At 38.7% G+C, this 23,131-nt stretch overlaps 6 protein-coding genes, 1 long non-coding RNA gene and 1 pseudogene across 7 annotated transcripts in view; 3 read left to right on the top strand and 5 right to left on the bottom strand.

The window, feature by feature from the left end:
- Nucleotides 1-23,131, top strand: part of LOC124635257 (solute carrier family 12 member 4) — a 494,187-nt gene that overhangs the window by 263,648 nt on the left and 207,408 nt on the right. The window lies entirely within an intron of this gene.
- On the top strand, nucleotides 2,045-3,269 carry LOC124635462 (trypsin, alkaline C-like). Its single transcript, XM_047171332.1, has 4 exons — nucleotides 2,045-2,142; nucleotides 2,256-2,424; nucleotides 2,532-2,787; nucleotides 2,882-3,269. Exons 1-4 carry the CDS (start codon nucleotides 2,097-2,099, stop codon nucleotides 3,176-3,178), a joined length of 768 nt encoding a protein of 255 aa, XP_047027288.1. The 5' UTR covers nucleotides 2,045-2,096; the 3' UTR covers nucleotides 3,179-3,269.
- On the bottom strand, nucleotides 5,196-6,467 carry LOC124635510 (trypsin, alkaline C-like). The gene is made up of 4 exons (XM_047171382.1): nucleotides 6,311-6,467; nucleotides 6,009-6,177; nucleotides 5,662-5,917; nucleotides 5,196-5,573 (listed from the first exon to the last, which is right to left on the bottom strand). The coding sequence occupies exons 1-4, from the start codon at nucleotides 6,354-6,356 to the stop codon at nucleotides 5,280-5,282; spliced, it is 765 nt and encodes a 254-aa protein (XP_047027338.1). The 5' UTR covers nucleotides 6,357-6,467; the 3' UTR covers nucleotides 5,196-5,279.
- LOC124635514 (trypsin, alkaline C-like) lies at nucleotides 9,455-10,932 on the bottom strand. Its single transcript, XM_047171397.1, has 4 exons — nucleotides 10,784-10,932; nucleotides 10,450-10,618; nucleotides 10,109-10,364; nucleotides 9,455-10,014 (listed from the first exon to the last, which is right to left on the bottom strand). The coding sequence occupies exons 1-4, from the start codon at nucleotides 10,827-10,829 to the stop codon at nucleotides 9,721-9,723; spliced, it is 765 nt and encodes a 254-aa protein (XP_047027353.1). The 5' UTR covers nucleotides 10,830-10,932; the 3' UTR covers nucleotides 9,455-9,720.
- Nucleotides 12,723-14,434, top strand: LOC124635559. Its single transcript, XR_006985026.1, has 2 exons — nucleotides 12,723-13,857; nucleotides 14,308-14,434. It is a non-coding gene; the product is annotated as an uncharacterized LOC124635559 (long non-coding RNA).
- LOC124635364 lies at nucleotides 14,348-15,677 on the bottom strand (annotated as a pseudogene).
- LOC124635415 (trypsin CFT-1-like) lies at nucleotides 16,384-17,590 on the bottom strand. Its single transcript, XM_047171303.1, has 4 exons — nucleotides 17,494-17,590; nucleotides 17,199-17,367; nucleotides 16,858-17,113; nucleotides 16,384-16,763 (listed from the first exon to the last, which is right to left on the bottom strand). Exons 1-4 carry the CDS (start codon nucleotides 17,537-17,539, stop codon nucleotides 16,464-16,466), a joined length of 771 nt encoding a protein of 256 aa, XP_047027259.1. The 5' UTR covers nucleotides 17,540-17,590; the 3' UTR covers nucleotides 16,384-16,463.
- Nucleotides 19,996-21,223, bottom strand: LOC124635397 (trypsin, alkaline C-like). Its single transcript, XM_047171284.1, has 4 exons — nucleotides 21,103-21,223; nucleotides 20,800-20,968; nucleotides 20,463-20,718; nucleotides 19,996-20,368 (listed from the first exon to the last, which is right to left on the bottom strand). Exons 1-4 carry the CDS (start codon nucleotides 21,146-21,148, stop codon nucleotides 20,069-20,071), a joined length of 771 nt encoding a protein of 256 aa, XP_047027240.1. The 5' UTR covers nucleotides 21,149-21,223; the 3' UTR covers nucleotides 19,996-20,068.

Raw genomic sequence — 23,131 nt, 5'->3', positions numbered from 1 at the left:
GTGGTTCTTCCTCTGAGCAGCTCCGTCACGTTCAGCTCGTGACCTTCAACCAGAACACTTGCAGAAACAACTACGCTACCCGTGGTATCACCATCACTGCTAACATGTTGTGCTCTGGCTGGCCTAGTGGTGGTCGTGACCAGTGCCAGGGAGACTCCGGCGGTCCTCTATACCACAATGGCGTTCTTGTCGGTGTCTGCTCCTTTGGAGTTGGATGTGGCCTGGTTAACTTCCCCGGTGTCAACGCTCGCGTGTCTCGCTACACTGCTTGGATTCAAAACAACCGTTAGAAAAGCAATTTAAGTTTATGTGATATTGAGAACTATTGTTTCCTAAAATAAAGTTATATGTTTGCGACAAAATTGTTCAAACTCTTAATTTTAACCTTTCTCAAATAAATGCAAATAACACTGATTAAATATGGTAACTTGGTTGTCTATAGATTAGAACAGGACTAGAAAAAAATGGATTTCTAAATCCTTCTGTACCGTCATAAAAATTATTACAATTACATTAATATTTAATTTTAAACATGGAAATTCTGATGCGAGTACATCCAAACTTTTATATGCAAATTACAGAAAGTATTATGCTGAAACTCAACAATCACATTATGTAGCTTATTACATCCAGATAGTTTAGGCTACTTTTATATGGGTTCTAATCATTCTTTCGAGAAACCTTGGATAAAGGCTGGAAAGTATATAAGATTATATCCTGGACTTTTATACTTTACATATACCACATATAATTCAACATGCTGGCACTAATGGTCCGATATGAAAAACTTTTACATTTTTTGTACTGTTACCAGAGCCCGTGGTTGCAATACAGTACGAATCCGTTTTGAAATATTTTAAACTAAAAATTAACTATATATTTGTTTCACTATTAATATAAATATATTGGATGGCATAAAACTTGTTCCGAACTTTAAACTTGGAGCGCCTGAGGTTTACCGCAGTACCAAATGTCTGGTAATGAAAGATTTGATTTATTACATTGTCTACTATGGAATAGTTTACATTTTTTAATAACAAAAGTCCTGTTTTGGTTAATAACAAAAACCTTAGCCGACGAGCATTCGAGACTGTTCTTCAAGACTCAAGACTAAAGTTAATTTTTGAAGCAAGTAAGCTTCACATCCTCTTTTGCCTTCAGATGAAATAATGTAAATAAATAAGTGAGGAATGCACGTTTAAAAATAGGAACTAAAGACAAACATGGCCAGTTCAAGTAGGACAAAATGCTCCTTCCTCCGTGGGTCGTTACAGTAAGCATTGCAAATCAACGTATTTTACAAAGAAAACACAAAAAGATTATCAAATTGGTGGATGCGCCATCATATACCTAAGTAAATTTAAGTATTGTGTGGTGAGAAAGTGAAGGAGAATCGATCTTCAAATGAGTTTTCAACACTTTCGTCTGACTTTAAACTAACATTTTAATTGGTTAATATTTTAATTTGTTTTTAAGAGCCTTGATATGATGCAATATCCTAACAAAGTTGGCAACGCTACTGAAAAAAATGCTCTATTGATCTGCATGACACTGACACAATATTTATTAGTGATTACTATTATCTTGAAAATCATCATCAATCAATAAATGTAAGGTGTTAGGGTGTATTGACACTAGACCATGCAGCTGACGGGTAATTGTGCTGTATACTGTACGGGTCAATACAGGTTCGGCTTGCGTAGCACGCTAAGTCGTGGGTCCCATATTATGGAAAAAATGCTAAACATGAACTCAAATAAATGACATCTAATCTCTATAATTCAGTAGGTACATCATTCGTTGTAGAGTTGAAATGCAGAATCTTTTGCAAAATTCAAAAATGAATCTTATCCATCTGTCTTAACCAATTGATAAACTGATCAAGTACCGGTCATTGTTAGTATTTTTGTTTACGGAATTCCCCAAATTACCTTTGAACACCGTACATAGGGTCTAATCTACAGTATCTTTAAATTTGGCACGTAGATTAATCCCCGTAACTAATCCTTATTATTGTATTCCGCATTTTAATCGGTTGATATAAATACCAAACATTATAATCACAAAACAACACTCGTTAACGAGTAGTCACCAAAATGCGTATCTTTGCTTTACTTGCCCTGTGCTTCGCCGCTGTCGCAGGTAAAATCTTGTTCGATCAAGTTCTGACACGTTCTTAAAACTATTAGTGACGTATCAAAACGCAATTTGATATTTTATTGTTAGTTGGTCTTCAATTGTTTTCTTATTTCTAGCCGTACCCACCAATCCTCAGAGGATTGTGGGTGGTTCGCTCACTACCATTGATCGGTACCCAACCATCGCTGTTCTCCTATATACGTGGAACTTCAGCACTTTCAGGCAGAGCTGCGGTGGAACTATCATCAACAACAGGGCTGTCCTTACCGCCGCTCACTGCACCAAGTAAGTTCATAGATGAGATAGAAATGATTAGATCCATTTATATGGCAGACGTAAGTTTTACTCTATAGCAACCGGTTCACTTAGCATCATCTTATTTTTATTTACAGTGGAGAAACACCCAACAGATGGCAAATCCGTGTTGGCTCAAGCTTTGCCCACAGTGGTGGTGCAACGCACTTCGTAAACGCGAACATCGTTCACCCAGCGTATAACCGTAACACTTACGAAAATGATCTCGCCATCCTGCGCTCCGCCACCACCTTCTCCTTCAACAACAATGTTCGCGCTGCTTCCATCGCTGGTGCCAACTACAACCTCGCTGACAACCAGGCTGTCTGGGCTGCTGGTTGGGGTGCCACTTTCGTAAGCTATTTTATAATATGAAGTCCTTCATCTGCGCACTCAAATAAAGTCTTATTGCTTGGGTTTATTAACATTGAAATATTAATTTCCTCAGCATCTCGCATTCGAGCGATCTGAACAGCTGCGTCACGTCGAGATGAGAAGTATCAACCAGGCCACTTGCAGAAACAATTACGCTGTCCGTGGTACCGTTATTACTGACAACATGGTTTGTTCTGGTTGGCCGACCGGTGGTCGTGACCAGTGCCAGGGAGACTCTGGTGGTCCTCTCTACCACAATGGCGTTCTTGTTGGTGTCTGCTCCTTCGGTGTTGGATGCGGTCAAGCTCAATTCCCCGGTGTCAATGTTCGCGTTTCCCGCTACACTTCTTGGATTTCGTCTAACGCATAAGAAAGGAATATCAACTGGATCGACATTCTCAGCACTGGTAACCAAAATTGCAAGAAGATATGTGTTACCAATGAATAAACTTTTGCAGTAACTATTGTCTTTTTATTTCCATAAATGGATAACTATAATTTTTCCGGACCGTACAATAATTGACCTGAGTAGTGATAACAATGAGGTCATTGACATTTAGGTAATATTGATAATCATATTTTTTACACGACCTTCTTAATTAACCTGTGCTGCCATCTTTTGAAAACTACTACTAAACTATTTACTATACAGCTCGCTTATGCAGATGACATCAGAATTTCCAACACAAAATCTAATAAGAAAGCAACGCGCCAAAAAGCAGGTGTTTAGAGAACGAGAAACCTTACTAGCTTCACCCTCATATGCCTTCATTGGAATCCGTCCATATTTTTGAAAACTAAATCACCTATTAATAAAGACCAATCTTTGATAGATTCGCCTTGTTTTGGTAAGGAACCCGAACACCTGGTTAGTTTTAGTACCTAATGTTAATATGTAGCAAAACGTTCGGAGAAGCTAGTGTAAGTTAATCCTCGACCTTATCTGGTAGGGAATCAAAAACACAAATTAATGCTGTTTGAGACGTTGCAAATGTTTTCTCATTTAAGTATTAGGTAAATACTTAAATTTTTCAATTCCTATTTATTTATCAATTAACCATTATATCAATAATTGACGATGTAATTATTGATGATGCTAGCAATACTAATAAAACGTAATCTAATACTATTTGATTTTTAGTAAAACTCATTCACGTTTTACTCACTCGTTATATTTCGGGGCTGCTAGAGCTCCTTCAACGTGTAGATGACAATTCTTCACATCAAATGTAGTCTTGAAAACTAGTAAAAATAAAGCTACTGTTTGTAACTAACTTAAGCAACTAAGGCATAACGAACCCTGTTCGCGGAGCCATAAGCCAAAAGGTAAACAAACCATAAAAATAAGCTTTCTTTAAGTCACGATTGAAGTAGTGACAATCTATACATATAATAAAATCGTAGGGCAGTCAAAACTGTACATTGAAATTTTTTTTAAAGAATATTTGATCTATAATCGATTCTGAACCCAAACATGTAGTTTTTAGAATTTTTGTCTGTTTTTCGGTTTATCTGTTTGTCTGTAGGTATGTCCGCAGTAAACTCAAAAAGTACTGCACGGATTTACTTCAAATTTTGCATGAATATTACCTATAGGTCAGGTCAGGACATATGCTACATATTATCACGCTATCACATACAGGGGATAAGCAATGAACCAATATTTCTGTAATATTTCTGAGCAGAAAAATAAAATTTTAAGCAAACTAGGTTCAGTCAAGGTTAAAATGGTGCCATCTATTGCAAACAAAAAGAACATACAAATATAGTGAATATTATTTCGAAGAATGATTCAAAATTGTTTGTCAGTTGGGCGTGCCACATCAAAATCCAACTATAACTACTACCTTGATGCAAGCAAAACTTTACTTCTTTTGTTTAGATAAATGGTCACGCATCCACAGCACAACCTTGATCGATGAACCTGTGCGGCTGCTAAGTAGTAATCCTAATTATACTGTCACGTTAAAGAATACACCTACGGGATAAGTAGTATTTTGGTGATTCTATATTGCCCACGCAGACGAAGTCGCGGGTAACAGCTATTATTTTATAAAAATAACTATAGAAGTTATACATTGACAGCATTAGAAATGGTATTTTAGAACGATGACTGTAAAACTTATGTAATCCTTTCAGACTTATTTGAAATCAAATGTAACAAATGAATTTGAAATCAAATATAACGAACTCTACTAAACTGTGGACCACAGATACTGCGAACATTTTACATATTATAAATGTGACGTTTTGTCACCGGTCGGGTTATACCCGCCATCTTGAAAAAATGTTGTTCTTTGTTTTGCTTTTGGCTTACGGCTCGGCGAATAGGGTATAACGTGAGTGTGACCATATGAGGGTAGGACAAAATACATTAAAAACATATATGTATTGCAAAGAATGTTTATTTAGGAAACTTAGATCTTGTCATTTTTTTAACTTAAACTAAAAGTACTCGTAATTCTCCCTTCTTACGCATTAGAGGAGATCCAGGAGGTGTAGCGGGATACGCGAGCGTTGACACCAGGGAAGTCAGCCAAAGCGCAGCCAATACCGAAGGAGCAGACACCAACAACGTTGCCATTGTGGTATAGGGGACCGCCGGAGTCACCCTGGCACTGGTCACGACCACCTCCGATCCAGCCAGAGCACAACATGTTGTCGGTGATAGCAATACCACGGGTAGCGTAGCTGTTTCTGCAAGAGTTCTGGTTGAAGGTCACGAGCTGAACGTGACGGAGTTGCTCAGAGGAAGAACCACCGGACTGTGAAATAAAACATTCCATTAAAAATCTTCAATCAAAACGGAAAAAAATATTGGTCATCAGAAAGTTGACATTAATGTAAACTTACGGAGGTTGTGCCCCAGCCAGCAGCCCAGACAACTTGGTTGTCTGCGAGGTTGTAGTTGGCACCAGCGATGGGAGCAGCGCGAACATTGTTGTTGAAGGAGAAGGTGGTGGCGGAGCGCAGAACAGCGATGTCATTGTCCATGGTCCTTGAGTTGTATGAAGGGTGGATGATGTTGGCGTTCAGGTTGTGTACGACACCACCGCTATTGGCCCAGCTGGAGCCAACACGGATACGCCATCTGTTGTTCGCGTCACCACTGCGAAACGATTAATATAAAATTATTGAAAAGTTTATCATCTTACTTTACCTTTGACAGCATTTCTGGTTTTTATTCTTGGTATACTTACGCAGTGCAGTGAGCAGCGGTGAGGATAGCCCTGTTGTTGAGGATAGTACCTCCGCAAGCCTGCCAGTAGGTGCTCAAGTTCCATGAGAACAACAGGGCGGCTATAGTCGGGTACTGGTCAATAGTGGTAACCGAACCACCCACAATCCTCTGAGGATTGCTGGGGACAGCTAGAAAAGAGGATAACAATGATTAATTTAAGACCACGAAAAAAAAAGTTCAAGTTGCAATTTATTTAAGATGGTTCAGTTCGGCGATAATCGCCAATTTAACCATAAAAAAAAATTTTGAATGAGAAGTTACCTGCGACAGCCGCGAAGCAGAGAGCAAGCAGAGCAAGGATACGCATGTTGCTGAATACTTGAAGACAAGTGTTGACTTTCGTGTTAAACGTTTGGTATTTATATCATTTCAGATTAGTTATACGAATAGACTATCGATTAAATCGTTACCTACTGTTCTATAATCCGTTGCAAAGATTGATTAGGCTGTTTCCACGTTGTTTCTTTTTAATGTAGATAGTGTTATAATCAAATGATCGCTGACCTGATTACAAAAGAATTTGTTAAGAAATTGTCAACTTAACATGTTTTTACAGGAAATAAGGTTTTGTTGGATTGATAGAGTATTAGTACCCAAATATATCTTTAGTAATTTATGAAAGCCCCAGTGTCTACGCCTCCTTAGGGCGTTTACACGTAGCAATCTAATACGACACCTTATCATGATAATAATTATAATTTATCAATATTGGGCTTAGTATGACACAGGCAATGATTTAATTTATCATTTGTTGAAGTGAAGTGGTCTCAATCATATCAATTTTTAAAATATTATGATAAATTAATTAATGGAAAATTCGCAGCCGTTCTTTGATTGTGTGTTTCAAGAACATTCTAATCTTAATATATATATATATATATTTTTAGTTACTTTATTTTGTTAATATCTGAAGAAATGTGTAAAATTGTGCAATAAAAATGTGTTTCCTGCGAAAATTATGGTTCTTTTTTTTATTTCAGTTTATAATAATTGCAATACATAACTACTGCCAATGGTATCATCCATATCCGGTAGGAGCTTCTCCTCACACTCGGATAGAATGTTACCATGCTTATAATATGCTATCAACATAAACTGAAAGATTTTTTCAAACCAGTCCAACAGTTACCAAGATTAGCACATTCAAACAAAAAATGAGTTAACAACTATTACAATAACATATAACAAGTATAGGCAGGTAGTTATTCATTCCGTGTTTTTCAGTAAAGAAATAATTTAGTGTACTAAATAAAATTTAGTGTAGTGAGAACCTCCACCTCTACCTCCTTTTACCTCCACCGCCGCCGTCACCGGACCGTCACCGATAAGATGACGGCACCGATTTAGCGACACATACATTTACTATGGCGCTGCGTCCACCGCACGCCCGTTAAGCTTTGGTTGCCTAGGAAAGCGGTGCTGACATATAGCGGCCGTAATACAGCGGTGAATGACGTCACTAGAACGTTGTCTATGTAAACGGAATGGGGAGGTTTCCTAGAGAGCGGTAACTGACACCGTAACTTCAAAAAGCGGTGCCGCCATTTGCATGACGGCCGTCTTGACGGTGTCAGATGATTTGGTGAACGTTTTATTGAAAGCGGTGAAGCTTTTTTAATCCGTATTTGTGTTTTTTTTTTCGGAACAACGTAAAAAATGAGTTCCAACTCTTGGAGCAGCGAGGACGACGCAATTTTAATAGATTTCTTTCGTAACCACGAAGCAATAAATAATATAAAAAGTAAAGATTATAGAAAAAATCTACTAAAACAGAATTGGTGTCGTGAAATTTGAGAAATATTCAATAAAACAGGTTAGTAAGTATAATACAACTAACAAAAAGTTTATGACGGTGCGTTAAAACGGCCGTGGAACTTTCCACATGTCATCACCGTAAAGACGACCGTCTATTTGCGCCCGTAATATTACGACCGCTATATGACGGTACCGCTTTCCTAGGAAACCCAAGCTTTACCCGTACGCCGTCATCCGGCTGGCGATACTAAACTCGGCCCGAAAAAATCCCGTTCTCGGTGACGGCGCCGGTGGACAAACTTCTTTGGTGTTGAGGGTAGATGCACACTGTATTATCATAGTTAACGACATTAAACAAACACTAACATAACAATACAATAGTAGGCAGACACTGAAGAATACAAAACCAGAAATGAAAACACAATAGGGTCCATTCTATAAGTCTAATCAGAATTACTTTTGTTTCTGACTTTTGATTTTAGACTATCATCACCAGTCTTTTTATCGCCCCACTGCTGGGCACACCTCCTGTCACAAAAAGCAGCTTTTAGGTCATTATAAAAATACTTGGCATTATTTCAAAGAGACTGGTAGCAGGCTATTGAAGATGAAGATTTTGACCATTATAGAACCTTTTGAACCAAGTCGTGGTGGCCTAGTGGGTAAAGAACCAACCTCTCAAGTATGAGGGCGTGGGTTCGATTCCAGGTCAGGCAAGTACCAATGCAACTTTTCTAAGTTTTTATGTACTTTCTAAGTATATCTTAGACACCAATGACTGTGTTTCTGATGGCACGTTAAACTGTAGGTCCCGGCTGTCATTGAACATCCTTGGCTGTCGTTACGGGTAGTCAGAAGCCAGTAACTCTGACACCAGTCTAACCAAGGGGTATTGGGTTGCCTGGGTATTCAGCTGAATTCAGTTAGACTTATTTAACGTACCTTCCGAGACACTGAGGAACTCGTCATGACAAGTTGGTCATACTCACACAAGGGCCTACTGCACCAAGCTTTGCTTTACCATATGATCGATCGATTGGTGTGGCAGTTACTTATCCATACGTTATTTCAAGAATAAATAACTCTATATTATCCTTAGCCTACTCGGCCACTGCAGTTTTAACAATCGGCCGACTGTTGGCCCGGTAGCTGGAATATTATTTTTTGATAATCGTGAATTCGATCAAAGTTTTTAGTGCGAATACTCTTACTTAATTGAATTCAATTCTAATAATTGAATTCTACATAACGAAGAAAGCGGTCTGTCAGGGCCCTGGTAAAAATCTGACCTATAAAGTCTTTGCATCTAAGATATATTTATATCTAGTTTCCTACACATTTACGAATTCAACCTAAACCTATAAGCTAAATATTTTCTGCTGACTTAGAATGACCCAAGCTAAAGCTATCTTTTAGCACAAGTAGGTATAGGAAAAATACAGAAATCAGTAAATTCGTGAGATAATGCACGATATTTTTCACTTCCAATTTGTGTCAGTTTTAGAAGAATCGATTTTTGTTATATTATGCAACTTAGTCTGCACTAAACTCACGTTCTAGAAAGAGTTTGGTAATGTGTTTAGCCTATTAGGTAAATAATACTTTTTCATCAAATTCTGGACGCCTTACCTACCACCTCAAAAGACAACATCAAAAGGAGGTACTGTATAATCAACCTTAGCCCAGACCACAAAAGTATTTGATGGCTTGAACATGAACAGCATTTGATAACCGTAACACAATCTGTTTTAATATTATCAGCGCGATCCTGAAAATAGTGTGAAACAAACTACTTGAATCGATTGTTTAAATTGGGTTGCAAATATAAAAGAAATATGTTTTTTTTTTATATAAAACTGTATATATTTCATTTGAAAACATTAGCCAACATTTGAGCAAAAGAAAAAATATTTTTCTTATGCGTTAGATGAGATCCAGGAGGTGTAGCGGGATACGCGAGCGTTGACACCAGGGAACTGAGCCTGAGCGCAGCCAATACCGAAGGAGCAGACACCAACAACGATGCCGTTGTGGTAGAGAGGACCGCCGGAGTCTCCCTGGCACTGGTCACGACCACCGTTGGGCCAGCCGGAGCACAACATGTTAGCGGTAATGGTAATACCACGGGTAGCGTAGTTGTTTCTGCAAGTGTTCTGGTTGATACTTCTCAGCTCGACGTGACGGAGCTGCTCAGAGGAAGAACCACCGGACTGTGTAAAAAAATGATTGAATTAGTAATCTTCAACTATCATAATAGCACAAAAAAACTAAACTAGGCAACAGTCATCATTTTAGAAAACTTACGGAGGTTGTGCCCCATCCAGCAGCCCAGACAGCCTGGTTGTCAGCGAGGTTGTAGTTGGCACCAGCGATGGAAGCAGCGCGAACATTGTTGTTGAAGGAGAAGGTGGTGGCAGAGCGAAGGACGGCGATGTCATTATCCATGGTCCTTGAGTTGTATGAGGGGTGGATGATGTTGGCGTTCAGGTTGTGTACGACACCACCGCTGTTGGCCCAGGTGGAGCCGACACGGATACGCCATCTGTTGTTAGCGTCTCCACTGCAAAGGGTATAAAATAAAATTATGATCAGTTTATAATTTTTCTTTGCCTGAATTGTCTACACTTAATTCTTGGTAAACTTACGCAGTGCAGTGAGCAGCGGTGAGGATAGCCCTGTTGTTCAGGATGGTACCTCCGCAAGCCTGCCAGTAGGTGCTCAAGTTCCATGAGTACAGCAGGGCGGCGATGGTGGGGTAACGGTCAATAGTAGTTACCGAACCACCCACAATCCTCTGGGGATTGCTGGGGACAGCTTAAAAGAAAAAAACATTCATTAATAATTAGATACAACATTTTACAGTAAATATGTTTTTGACATGATCAAGTAGAAACTTGATCAGAAAGACCTCAGAAGAAGCCTTTCTACTTTATTGGAGTGAAAATAAAGAGGAATGATATAATTTGAATTGAAGCTTACCTGCGACAGCCGCGAAGCAGAGGGCGAGCAGAGCAAGGAAACGCATGTTGCTGAATACTTGAAGACAAGTGTTGTCTGTCGTCCGAATTAGATGGTATTTATAGCATTTCAGATTAATGAAACGGCTACAGTGAGAGATAAGATGGCATTACTTGCTGTCCTATAATCCTCTACGAAAAGGTAAAGCTGTGTACAGAATACAAACGACCTTTACCCGTTTTGCAGCATTGTGCTACTAAAATTAAAATGAATACATAAATTGAATCTGTAAAACTGTATAACAGATTTCAAGAACCGTCGCAATCCAAAAGTGGTGTTCCGCTTTGTAAGTCTTCAATTAGTTCTTCTCTTCTTCAATTTAAGAGCCCAGCTCTTGTCGGTGCAGCTCCTTCCATTTGCGCCTATCTAGCGTCAACTCCTGAACTTCCTTATACGTCACAACATTCACCTTCTCTTTAATTTGTTTCATGTAGCTGTACCTTGGACGACCTCTTCCCCTCTTTCCTTCGACTTTCCCATCCACGATGTTTTTTATAAAATCGTCGTGACGTATAAGGTGTCCTATCATTTTTCCTCTCCTGTTCTCTGTGCTATGTAATAGTTGTATTCTACTCCATATTCTATTTAGTACTTCTTCATTGCTAATTCTTTCCGTCCAACTAATTCTCTCCATCCTCCTCCAGCACCACATCTCAAAAGCCTCCAGTCTGCTTATATCCTGCTTAGTCAGTGTCCAAGTTTCACAACCGTACAACGCAACGTTCCAGATGTATGTCCTTATGAAATTCTTGCGAATGTTTCTGTGTATATTAGATCTAAATAAATATTTTTTGTTGTAAAAGGCTTGTTTGGCCATTGCTATTCGGCATCTGATATCAGCGGAACACCGAGAGTTAGATGTTATGTTGCTTCCTAAATATTTGAAGCTTTGAACTTGGTCTATTTGTGTGTTATTAATTTTGATGGTCTTATAAATTGGTGTCACTTTTGCTGTTATTAAAGTTTTTGTTTTGTTGACGTTAATTTTTAATTGAAATTCGGTGAAAACTCTGTCCATATGGTTAAGTAAAGTCTCTAGCTGTATGTGATCTTCGGCTACCGCTGCTATATGATCCGCAAATCGGTGAATAAAACCCTCTGCCCATTGAATTAACCCCTGCAAAAGGTTGTTCTGCAATTTTTTTTATTGCCTGTTCTATGAAAATATTAAATAGTATCGGGGATAGGGTACAACCTTGTCGAACTCCCTGTTTTATTTTGGCTTTAGCCTTCTCTTCCCCTATTTTAATAAGTGTTTCCTGTTTGTTCTATATTTCATATATTACTCGTCTGTCTCTAAAATCAATTCCTATATTTTTTAGGGTCATCAATTAGTTCATTTGTTTTAATTCAATTCACGGGTTTAAAGTATTCAAAGCTAAATACCAGTTTATATTGACAAGTGTGAAAGGTTTGAGCGGATTTTGTATAGCGCACGCGACATGAGATCTACTTTAACTGAGAGAAACATCAGCATTTCTAAAAACAACTGTGTACTTTGAAAATTAAACATGAAAACTGACGTTTATGTTTTGAGTGTAGTTGACCTTAGTAGCATAACAATATATTTGTTACTTAAAAGTGCTCCAGTATCAACATTTCCTTAGAAGTGATAAATCTAACATAACACACAATCATGACAATAATGACAATTACTTATCAATTTTGAAGTTCCTATCTGATACAGGTAATGAGTTAATCACTCATTTGTTACTGAAAAGTTATTCTGAGTACTTATATCATCTACTTTTTTCCTTATTTTTCTTAAAATTCGTCGTAGTTGCTTATCTACCTAGCCAGTCGTATTTTCCATTAGAAAATAAATAAACAGCTATATTACAATTATTTTCAAATCTACTCGTACTTCAAACATACCTTTTTGTACGAGCAATAAAATTAGGCTTAGTACATCAAAAAATCATCAGAAGCAACATTAAAGTGAAAAAAGTTGTTCATCATTTGTTTGTGTGTGAGCAAATCTGTGAGGTGGAGAGCCTCGTCGGTCTAGTAGTCGTGACTGCTGGGGACTAAATCTCGGGCTCAATTTTAGGGTCGAAATCCATTACGGGTTTTAGAAACTTTCACGAAGCAGCCCGCATTCTGGAAGTTGATGATTGATAGATCCGTACTTCAGAGAGCACGTAAATGTCGGTCCTTATCTCCCTCAGGTCGTGTCGGACTGCCGTCCCAACGGGCTATGAGATTGAAAGAATAGTGAGTGCACCCTGTGTCTGCGAAAATGCTTGTGCACTATAATGTGTCCCGCGCAGTAGGCTAATCTCCTTATATGAGAACAGCCGCCGTAGCCGATAATCGGCGAGGAGGACAACAGTATGATCTATGCAGCTGGCTGATCTCTTTCTATGGAAACAGCCGCCTTGGGCCGAAATCAGCCTCAGACGCCATTAATACAGTTCTTTAGGTCAAATCTTGTTGGAGTCTGTGGGTTATTCGAAGGAGTTGCTGTGGCGTTGTGCCACAAAGGACCCAAAAGAGCATGAATATAGTTTCATCAATAGGGCCTGGTACATTATTAAATCCACATACAAAGGAAGTGTTCATAAAAATGTGATATTTTCCTCACAAAATGGCATATGGTATACTTGTTGTATAACTACATAATTAGAATCGAACTGATATCGTGCGTCTGATAATAATAAACTGTAAAGGTAGTCATTGATAAAAAGAGCCATTATTAGACAATGTGTTTTTATGCTCATCGTGGTATTTTGTGAAGTGTAAAAGATCTGATGATGGAACGTAGAACTGTATTATAAATCCATTGTGATACTATGCCCACAGACAAAGCAAAGTCAGCTACATGGTACAAGGTGCTTGGTCATGTACAAGCTTTGGTGCTTCTCTATGCTAAACGATAATGTTGAGAGTCTTCTCTGATGGATTCTAGACCGGAGGCGAAGCGACTTGGGAAAAGCTCATGTGTAAATAACAGTCACGGGGATCGATCGATTCTAAGGTTAAGCTACGTTTGGCGTAGTCGTAATCTATGAAATGACCATTTCCAGTTTTAAAAGGTACGGTGAATTGGTGACTTTCATATTTGAACATCTTTGGCGGTCGTTACAAGTAGTCAGATGCTAGAAAGCCTCAACCACTTATTCGGTATGGCTTATACTATTTAGGTTAGACTGGAAGCTGAGGCTTAGTTGAGAAAATGCTAGTTAGATGGTTTAATAAAAGTAACAGTTTTGTCTGTATGCATTGTATTTTAACAACCTATCCGTACCTATATTTTTTGCTTATCAAGAAGCTCCTATCATCATTTTATAAATAGGTATTGATTTTTGAGAAATATCTTTTTAGTGCAGGTGCGTAATGTAATCGCAATATTTAATACTTTAGATAAAGCGGTGTTAGCTGACCGTTGAACGGTGAAACCAACAATAACCCTAATATTGTTTCCAACATATAGGTACCAAATCATATGTTTGTGGATATTTTATTTAATAATTATTGATTTTCAGTAAACTGACGGTCCATACTGATGAGTATACACACGTTAAATTGGGGTAGCGAAGAAAATGCGAAGAAATCTTTTAATACCAATAAACATAATTTCATAACAATAAATAAATTTTGAATTTTGAAAAATTGTCGTTTCATTCCAAAAGCACATTTTTATGAGTTTGCGATGATCCAAGAGGTGTAGCGAGATACGCGAAGATTGACACCGGGTACTTTATACTGTCCGCATTTAATACCGAAGGAGCAGACACCAATAACGTTGTTGTTGTGCAAAAGAGGACCGCCGGAGTCACCCTGGCACTGGTCACGACTACCATCGGGCCAGCCGGAGCACACCATGTTGTCAGTAATAACGATGCTATAGAGGGCGTATTTGTATCTGCATGCGTTCTGGCTATAGGCCACCAGCAGAGCGTGACGGAGCTGCTCACTGGAAGAACCACCGTTCTGTGAAATATACATTAAATAAACAATTCGCAAACCAAATACTGCAATATAAAAACTACAAGCTTCTTGAAATTAAACTTACAACAGTTGTACCCCATCCAACAGCCCAAACAGGCTGATTATCAGCGAAGTGGTAGTCGGGTCCAGCGATGGAACCAGCGCGAACATTGTTGTTGAAGGAGATGGTGGTTGCAGTGTGCAGGATAGTGATGTCATTGTCGAAAGTAACACTGCTGAATAAGGAGTGAACGATGTTCTTGTTGACATTGTGTACCACACCACCGCTGTTGCCAAACGAAGAGCCAACACGGATTCGCCATCTGTTAGCCGGGGTACCACTGCAAAAAGATTGATATAAAATGATTAAGCAGTCTTTCTTTTCAAAGTATTTAAATAATCCCTAGTTTTTTCTCCATCTTGGTACAGTTCTTGTAAATGTCGTGGTCGTTCCGAAACTAAATTCCGAGCAGGACTATTACAAAAAGTTTAGGAGAACCATACAACACTTACGAGGTGCAGTGAGCAGCGGTGAGGATAGCTCTGTTGTTGAGGATGGTACCTCCGCAAACCTGCCAGAAAGTATTCAAGTCCCGGGAGTACAGAAGAGCGACGATGATGGGGTACTGGTCTATAGTGGTTGCCGACCCACCTACAATCCTTTGGGGATTGCTAGGGGCAGCTAAAATAGAGAACAATAGTCTTAAATATTTTTGCTAAAACAAAAAGATTAAGTTGAAGGCCTAAAAATAAAATGTATGATAATTTTACCTGCGACAGCCGCGAAGTAGAGGGCAAGCATAGCAAGGATACGCATGCTGGTGACCACTCGGTGACGAGTGTTATCGAGTTGTATTTATATTAAGAGTGCCCTAATGACTACTTGAAATGATTAGAAAGTACCCACCGCCCCATTGTCTGTAAATAACATAAAGGTGTTTCTACAATTGTTATATTTTTAGAAACTTTTCGGTCACTATCCTTACTTCCCTACTAATATTATAAATGCGAAAGTAACTCTGTCTGTCTGTCTGTCTGTTACGCTTTCACGTCTAAACCACTGAACTGATTTTAATAAAATTTGGTACAGAGATAGAGTTGACCTTGAGAAAGAACATAGTATAGTTTTTATCTCGGACTTTTACTCGGAGGAAGTCTCTTGGAAACGCGATATAACCGAACTCTACGCGGGCGAAGCTGCGGGCGGAAGCTAGTTGACTATAAACGCATATGAAAATAAAAAAATACTATAGGCTTCTAGGTCCGTTCCAGTCCACATGTTAAGATAAAACTGTTTACTATAAAAAGATAAATTTTTCGCCTAAGGTAACCAAGAAAGGTTCAGCAGCTATCGAAAACTTACATCTAGGTAAATCTTATGAACTTATTAACTATAACATTATCTATAACTTACATTTAAAAGAAGAGATGGCGCTAGTAGTATCTAAACTAATCGATTAACAAGTAAACATGCTGCCTCGTCGGTCTAGTGGTCGCACGCACGATTGCTATGTAAGAGATCTCGGGTTCGGTTTCTTCTAAACATCCACACCTTTATCCTCTACAATTAGCCTTTTTATTACGTGACGGTAAATGTATCTAATATTAATCAAAGAAATAAAATAACAAGATTTTAGTTATATAATAATTTATTGTACTTGTCAATAACTGAGTTGCTTATCACTGTCATGAATCAGATAGTAGGCCCTTATTACGCGTTAGATTGAATCCAAGCGGTGTAGCGAGATACGCGAGCATTGACAGCGGGGTACTGAGCCTGACCGCATCCAATGCCGAAAGAGTAGACACCAACAACGATGCCGTTGTGGTAGAGAGGAGCACCCTCGTCTCCCAAGCACTGGCCACGACCACCGCTGGGCCAGCCCGAACACAACATGTTGTCGGTTATAGCAAAGCGACGAATGCTAGCCGCGTAGTTGTTTCTGCAAGTGTTCTGGTTGACGGTCACGAGCTGAACGTGACGTAGCTGCTCAGAGGAATATCCACCGTCCTGTGTAAACAAATAATTCAAATAGTAATCTTCAGAAACCATAACAGTACAAAAACGTAAAACTAGGTATCAGTCACCATTAAAGAAAACTTACAGAAGTTGTGCCCCATCCAGCAACGAAGACAGCCTGGTTGTCAGCGAGGTTGTAGTTGGGTCCAGCGATGGAAGCAGCGCGAATATTATTGTTGAATGAGAAGGTGGTGGCGGAGCGCAGAATTGCGATGTCATTGTCATTGTTCGTATAGTTGTATGAGGGGTGGATGATGTTGGCGGCCAAGTTGTGTACGACTCCGCCACTGTTGGCCCAGGTGGAGCCAACACGGATACGCCATCTCTCATTCGGGTAGTAACTGGAAAACAAATAATGTACTTAGCAGTATGTCTTTTAAGAGAAACTGTATCGCTAAATTCTGATTTTGCTCTTGGTACACTTACATGGTGCAGTGAGCAGCGGTGAGGATAGCCCTGTTGTTGAGGATGGCACCTCCGCAAGCCTGCCAGAAAGTGCTCAAGTTCCATGAGTATAGCACAGCGGCGAGAGTGGGGTAACTATCAACAGTAGTTACTGAACCACCCAAAATCCTCTGGGGATTGCTGGAGACAGCTAAAAGAATAATAATAAGTCCTTAATAATTCAACATATTTTACAGAAAATATGAGTAGCCGTGATCAAGTTTCTGTGGCCTTTCTAAAAAAATATTCTTACATAAATATTTTAATGAGAACTTACCTACGATAGCCGAGAAGCAGAGGGATAGCAGAGCAAGGGAACGCATGGTGATGGATACTTGAAGACAAAGTGTTGTTTTTCGTCCCAATTAGATGGTATTTATACAATTATTGCAGATTAATGAACCGGCTGTAGTGAGAGATAAGATGGCATCACTTGCTGTCCTATAATCCTCTACGGAAAGATAAAGCTGTGTACAGAATGTGAACGACGTTTATTCGTTCTTGCAACGCAGTGCTGCAAAATTGAAAGCATAAATCGAATTTGAAAAACTATGTATATGTGGTCCGATTCACCACCTACCTCAGCGGTTTGTAGAGAAACGTCAGTATTTCTTATTATCAGTATTTGTACTTTGAAAGTCGACTTAAAAATGCATATAGTAAGCATTTGTTTAAAGCAAACTGACATTTATGCTGTCAGTGAACTTGTACTTTAGTAGTGTAACGAATATTCTCAGCCAATTAAAAATAATATCTTCAATGCTTAAAAAGTGCTCCAGTATCAACATTTCCTTAGGAGTGATAAATCTAGGATTCTTATCTGACGCATGTAATGATTAAATGAATCATTTGTTGCTGAAAAGATATTCTGCGTACTTATGTTATCTACTTGTTTCCTTATTTTCTTAAAATTTGGAGTAGTGGTTTTCCCACCTAACCGTCTTTGCTTTGTAAAATAAATAAACTGTTAGGTTAAAATTATTTTCAAATATAATTGTATTTAATAGACAAAAAGTCGTTGTGGCCTAGTGGGTAAGGAACCAACCTCTCAAGTATGAAAATGTGGGTTCGATTCCAGGTCAGGCAAGTATATCTTAGAAACCAATGACTGTGTTTCGGATGGCACGTTAAACTGTAGGTCCCGGCTGTCATTGAACATCATTGGCAGTCGTTACAGGTAGTCAGAAGCCAGTAAGTCTGACACCAGTCTAATGAAGGGACTACATGAAGCGACTGCCTATCCAACCTCTCAAACCCTAAACCAAATGATAGATCGATTGGTTCGGCTGTTACTTAGATATGCGACCTCTAAAGAAAAAAATATTCTTCATTTTCTGCCGTGAGGAATGCCGTCTCTCAGGGCATTGAAGAAAATCTGACCTAAAAAGTCTACCGTTTACATCACCAAGGGCGTACCAAAAGGCTCCATATTAGGTCCGTTCCTCTTTTTAGTTTACATAAATGATTTATTTATTTGATAATCAACCTAAGATGCTGTTGTTTGCCAATGACACTACTCTTATTTTTAATATTGATCGACGTAGACGTAGCCTGACATAGAAAATTGCATTCTCCAGGTTCAAAATTGTTTCAACGCAAATAACTTGGTTTTTAATGAAAAAAAAAGTGTGTAAGTGTGTAAGCAAGTAGTGAATGTGGCATTATACTTAATAGTGAACAACTTGAATTTATAAATCAGACAGTTTTTTTTCTGGGAATCACTCTAAACAAAAAACTACAATGGGGACCCCACGTGACATCTCTGGCGGGTCTCTTGCTTAGCTCATCTGCTTATGCTATTAGAAAGATAAGACAGCTAACGAACGTAGAAACAGCTAGACTGATAAATTTTAGTTACTTCCACAGCATCATGTCGTATGGAATTCTGCTGTGGGGCAAAGCTGCTGACTTTGAGTGCATATTTATCTTGCAAAAGCTCTTAAACCTTAGCTAGTAAAATTGTCTTGTTGTTTTGATTATTTGTCTATACATTTGTACCAAAATACATTTCAACTGATTTGTAAATGTAAATACCATGAAGCATTTTGACTGTAATTTTATGCTCATTTGTTTTTCTTTGCGATTCTACATGATGGTCGCATGCTGTTATTGTATGTATCAATGCATACAAACTGTAATACCACACTATTTTTAAAAAGAGTAACCATAGAGTTTCTTGCCCGTCCTTCTCCATAGGAAGCTACATTTTTAATGGGCAACTAGAATCAAACTTATTTATAATTTTGAATTTCATAAAGTCTAAGTGAAATAAATGATTTGACTTTGATCTGGTATCCTACAGATTCACCAATTCGATCTAAGACAGTTAAATAAATTCAGTAAGTACTTTCTAAATTACAAACTAAAGGTCTCTTATAGCACAATTACATGAAAAAATACCAAAATTCGTTAACTGGTCGTCAGATACGCAACAAGTACGTTTTCCATTCCTAATGAGAATAGGCGAGTTTAAAGATTTTTTTTGTTAATTAAAATTCTCCATTGCCTACACTTACATTCCAGAAAGAAGTTGCAAATTGTGTTAAGCATTATCTAACGAATAATTTTTCACAAATTCTGGAAACCATATCATCTAAAAAGACAAAACGAATAAGGATATACATAAACATCAGGTCACAAAAGTATTTGATTGATTGAACAACGTTTATTAAAGACTGTACATTTTATCCAAATTGTGACATTAATAATGGCCCAGTACAGCATGAAACAATATAATTGAACTGATTGATTATATGGGGTTGTAAATAAAAAAATAATGTTGATTAACAAAATTTGATATATTTCGTTTCATAATATTTGTCAGCGTCTGAGCAAAAGAAAGCTAACTTTTCTTATGCGTTAGACGAGATCCAGGCGGTGTAGCGAGACACACGAGTATTGACAGCGGGGTACCGATCCTCACCGCATCCAATGCCGAAAGAGTAGAGACCGACAACTACGCCGTTGTGGTAGAGAGGAGAGCCCTCGTCACCCAGGCACTGGCCACGACCACCGGCGGGCCAGCCGGAGCACAACATGTTGTCGGTAATAGCATAGCGACGGCTGCTAGCCGCGTAGTTGCTTCTGCAAGTGTTCTGGTTGATGGTCATGAGCAGAATGTGACGGAGCTGCTCAGAAGCAAAACCACCGTCCTGTGAAAACAAATAATTCAATAAGTAATCTTCAAAATTTAATTTTCAATAACAGTACAAAAGCGAGGCTTCAATCATCATTTAGAAAACTTACATAAGTTGTGCCCCATCCAGCTACCCAGACAGCCTGGTTGTCAGCGACATTGTAGTTGGGTCCAGCGATGGAAGCAGCACGAACATTGTTGTTGAAGGTGAAGGTGGTAGCGGAGCGTACGATGGCGACGTCATTGTCATTGTTCGTATAGTTGTATGAGGGGTGGATGATATTGGCGGCCAGGTTGTGTACGACACCGCCGCTGTTGGCCCAGGTGGAGCCAACACGGATACGCCATCGGTTGTTCGCGTAACCACTGCAAAATGAATTATTAAGCAGTGTGCCTTTGACCAGAAACTGTATTGTTAAATTCTGATTTTGCTCAAGATACACTTACTCGGTGCAGCTAGCAGCGGTGAGAATAGCCCTGTTGTTGAGGATGGCACCTACGCAAGCCTGCCAGTAGGTGTTGAAGTCAAATGAGTACAGCAGACCGGCGAGAGTAGGGTAACTGTCAATAGTAGTTACTGATCCACCCACAATCCTCTGGGGATTGCTGGAGACAGCTAAAAAAAGAATAACAGTCCTTAATAATTTAACACATTTTACAGAAAATATGGGTGGCCGTGATTAAGTTTCTGAGGCCTTTCTACAAATTTATTTAAATATTATTTATATGAATATTTTAATGAGTGCTTACCTGCTATGGCCGCGAAGCAGAGAGCTAGCAGAGCAAGGAAACGCATGTTGCTGGATACTTGAAGACAGGATAAGTGTTGTCTATCGTCCTAATTAGATGGTATTTATACAATTATTGCAGATAAATGAAACGGCTACAGTGAGAGATAAGATGGCATCACCCACTGTCCTATAATCCTCTTTGAAAAGATAAGGCTGTGTACAGAATATGAACGACAATTACTCGTTCTTGCAGCACAATGCTTCGAAAAAAAAATGAAATTCTAAATCGAATAATTTAAAACATGTATGTCAGAATTCGGGAACCGTCGCAATCCAAAAGTCGTCTTCAGTTTTTTTAATCTTCAAAAATTCATTTACTCTTTGATTACTGTTGGTTGATTTCAACCAACAGTAGGGAAACTCGAGTATAATAATGTACACAGTCTATGTTGAGTTGATGAGACAAGATAAAAATAAAACACGACAACATATATAAGTGAAAATGCATATAGTAACAATTGTTTAATGAAAACTAACGTCTATATTGTGGGTGAACTTGTACCTTGGTTGCTTAAAAAATAATCACAGTCAATTAAAAATAATATCTGAATTGATTAAAAGTGATCCAGTATAAACGTTTCCTTAAATGTGATAATCTATTATGATGACACATTACTTTAAGTTCCTATTTGATACGAGAGATCCTATAAACGAGATCCGATACCAGAGATATGATTTAATTACACATTTATTGCTGAAAAGATATTCTGCTACATACGTACATATGTTATCTACTTTTTTCCTTATTTTCTTAAATTTTGCAGTAGTGGTTTTTCCACCTATTCAATCATCTTTCCATTATGAAATAAGAAAATAGTTAGAGAACAATTACTTTCAAATATAATAGCGTACTTTATATATGGACCAAATAATTATAAGCAACAATTAAGTGGATAAGGTGTGAGCTATGAGTAGGCATTAGTACAGCCCCTTAGCTTAAATTCTGCTTTATTCTCTGGATTACTTGAAAGAGTTACCGCGATTCTGTGTCGTAACAGGGCCTGGAGGAACATGAGTAAGTTTATCAGTTAGGCCTGACACATTCATTATGTTAAGAGAACCATAAGGACTTGCATCCTTATGGATCTCTTACTTTTAAAACCCATCACGTCCCCTTTTTAAGCCCTTTATATAACATTGCCTCGATAACTCTTTAGAACAATCCTGCAGTCCCGGCAGGCCTTGGCCCTGTCGAAGTCGTCTCGTCGTTCCACGGCCACCGCAGCGGCTGGAATGATACATGCAAACTCTCAGTCGCTCCGCCGTCTCCTTCTCTAGCATGACTGCTTCGCAGAAGGAAACGACAGCATTCGCACTGCTTCTTTCTGTCACTGTGTATCGTATTTTTTCATGGAACTTTTAGTACCAAGTTACCTGAACGGTATGTAAAACACTTGTTTTCCAGTTTTTCTTGTGTTTTATTTCGGTCTATCAATTTTGATATTTTTTGCCAAATTCATCATTACAAGAAAACTTAGCAGTTATCGACCACTTATTGTATATAGGTAATCCTCACGATTTAGTCAACAATCACATAATCTACCATTTACACATGGAAGAAGAGGTGGCGTTAGTAGTATCTACACTAACCGATTTATATACTACATACTGCCTCGTTGGTCTAGTGAATGCTCGCACTACTGCTGTGCATGAGGTCTCGGGTTCGATTTCCGTTTTTATTGTTGCGCGTTAGGTGTATCTCATATAGATTAAAGAAATAAAATAACTAGATTTGAGTAACATAATAATTTATTGTTCTTGTCAATAATTGAGTTGCTTATGACGTGCCTATGACTGTGACGATTCAGATAGGAGAACTTTTTACGCATTAGACTGAATCCAAACAGTGTAGCGAGATACACGAGCGTTGACACCGGGGAACTGAGCCTGAGCGCAGCCAATACCGAAGGAGCAGACACCAACAACGATGTTGTTGAGGTAGAGAGGACCGCCGGAGTCACCCTGGCACTGGTCACGACCACCGTTGG

This window comes from Helicoverpa zea, chromosome 1 (genome assembly GCF_022581195.2).
Source record: "Helicoverpa zea isolate HzStark_Cry1AcR chromosome 1, ilHelZeax1.1, whole genome shotgun sequence".
NCBI classification, from domain to species: Eukaryota; Metazoa; Arthropoda; class Insecta; order Lepidoptera; family Noctuidae; genus Helicoverpa; species Helicoverpa zea.
Note: the sequence above shows the minus strand (reverse complement) of the source record. Positions and strands in the feature narration are given on the sequence as shown.

Coding starts and splice junctions, on each gene's coding strand:
- LOC124635462 (XM_047171332.1), top strand. CDS start 2,097: ATGCGTATCTTTGCTTTACTTGCCCTGTGCTTCGCCGCTGTCGCAG. Junction 2,143..2,255: donor GTGCTTCGCCGCTGTCGCAG/GTAAAATCTTGT, acceptor TCTTATTTCTAG/CCGTACCCACCAATCCTCAG. Junction 2,425..2,531: donor ACCGCCGCTCACTGCACCAA/GTAAGTTCATAG, acceptor TTTTATTTACAG/TGGAGAAACACCCAACAGAT.
- LOC124635510 (XM_047171382.1), bottom strand. CDS start 6,356: ATGCGTATCCTTGCTCTGCTTGCTCTCTGCTTCGCGGCTGTCGCAG. Junction 5,918..6,008: donor ACCGCTGCTCACTGCACTGC/GTAAGTATACCA, acceptor ATCGTTTCGCAG/TGGTGACGCGAACAACAGAT. Junction 5,574..5,661: donor CTGGCTGGGGCACAACCTCC/GTAAGTTTACAT, acceptor TTTATTTCACAG/TCCGGTGGTTCTTCCTCTGA.
- LOC124635514 (XM_047171397.1), bottom strand. CDS start 10,829: ATGCGTTTCCTTGCTCTGCTCGCCCTCTGCTTCGCGGCTGTCGCAG. Junction 10,365..10,449: donor ACCGCTGCTCACTGCACTGC/GTAAGTTTACCA, acceptor TACCCTTTGCAG/TGGAGACGCTAACAACAGAT. Junction 10,015..10,108: donor CTGGATGGGGCACAACCTCC/GTAAGTTTTCTA, acceptor TTTTTTACACAG/TCCGGTGGTTCTTCCTCTGA.
- LOC124635415 (XM_047171303.1), bottom strand. CDS start 17,539: ATGCGTTCCCTTGCTCTGCTATCCCTCTGCTTCTCGGCTATCGTAG. Junction 17,114..17,198: donor ACCGCTGCTCACTGCACCAT/GTAAGTGTACCA, acceptor TTTGTTTTCCAG/TTACTACCCGAATGAGAGAT. Junction 16,764..16,857: donor CTGGATGGGGCACAACTTCT/GTAAGTTTTCTT, acceptor TTGTTTACACAG/GACGGTGGATATTCCTCTGA.
- LOC124635397 (XM_047171284.1), bottom strand. CDS start 21,148: ATGCGTTTCCTTGCTCTGCTAGCTCTCTGCTTCGCGGCCATAGCAG. Junction 20,969..21,102: donor CTGCTTCGCGGCCATAGCAG/GTAAGCACTCAT, acceptor TTCTTTTTTTAG/CTGTCTCCAGCAATCCCCAG. Junction 20,719..20,799: donor ACCGCTGCTAGCTGCACCGA/GTAAGTGTATCT, acceptor TTCATTTTGCAG/TGGTTACGCGAACAACCGAT.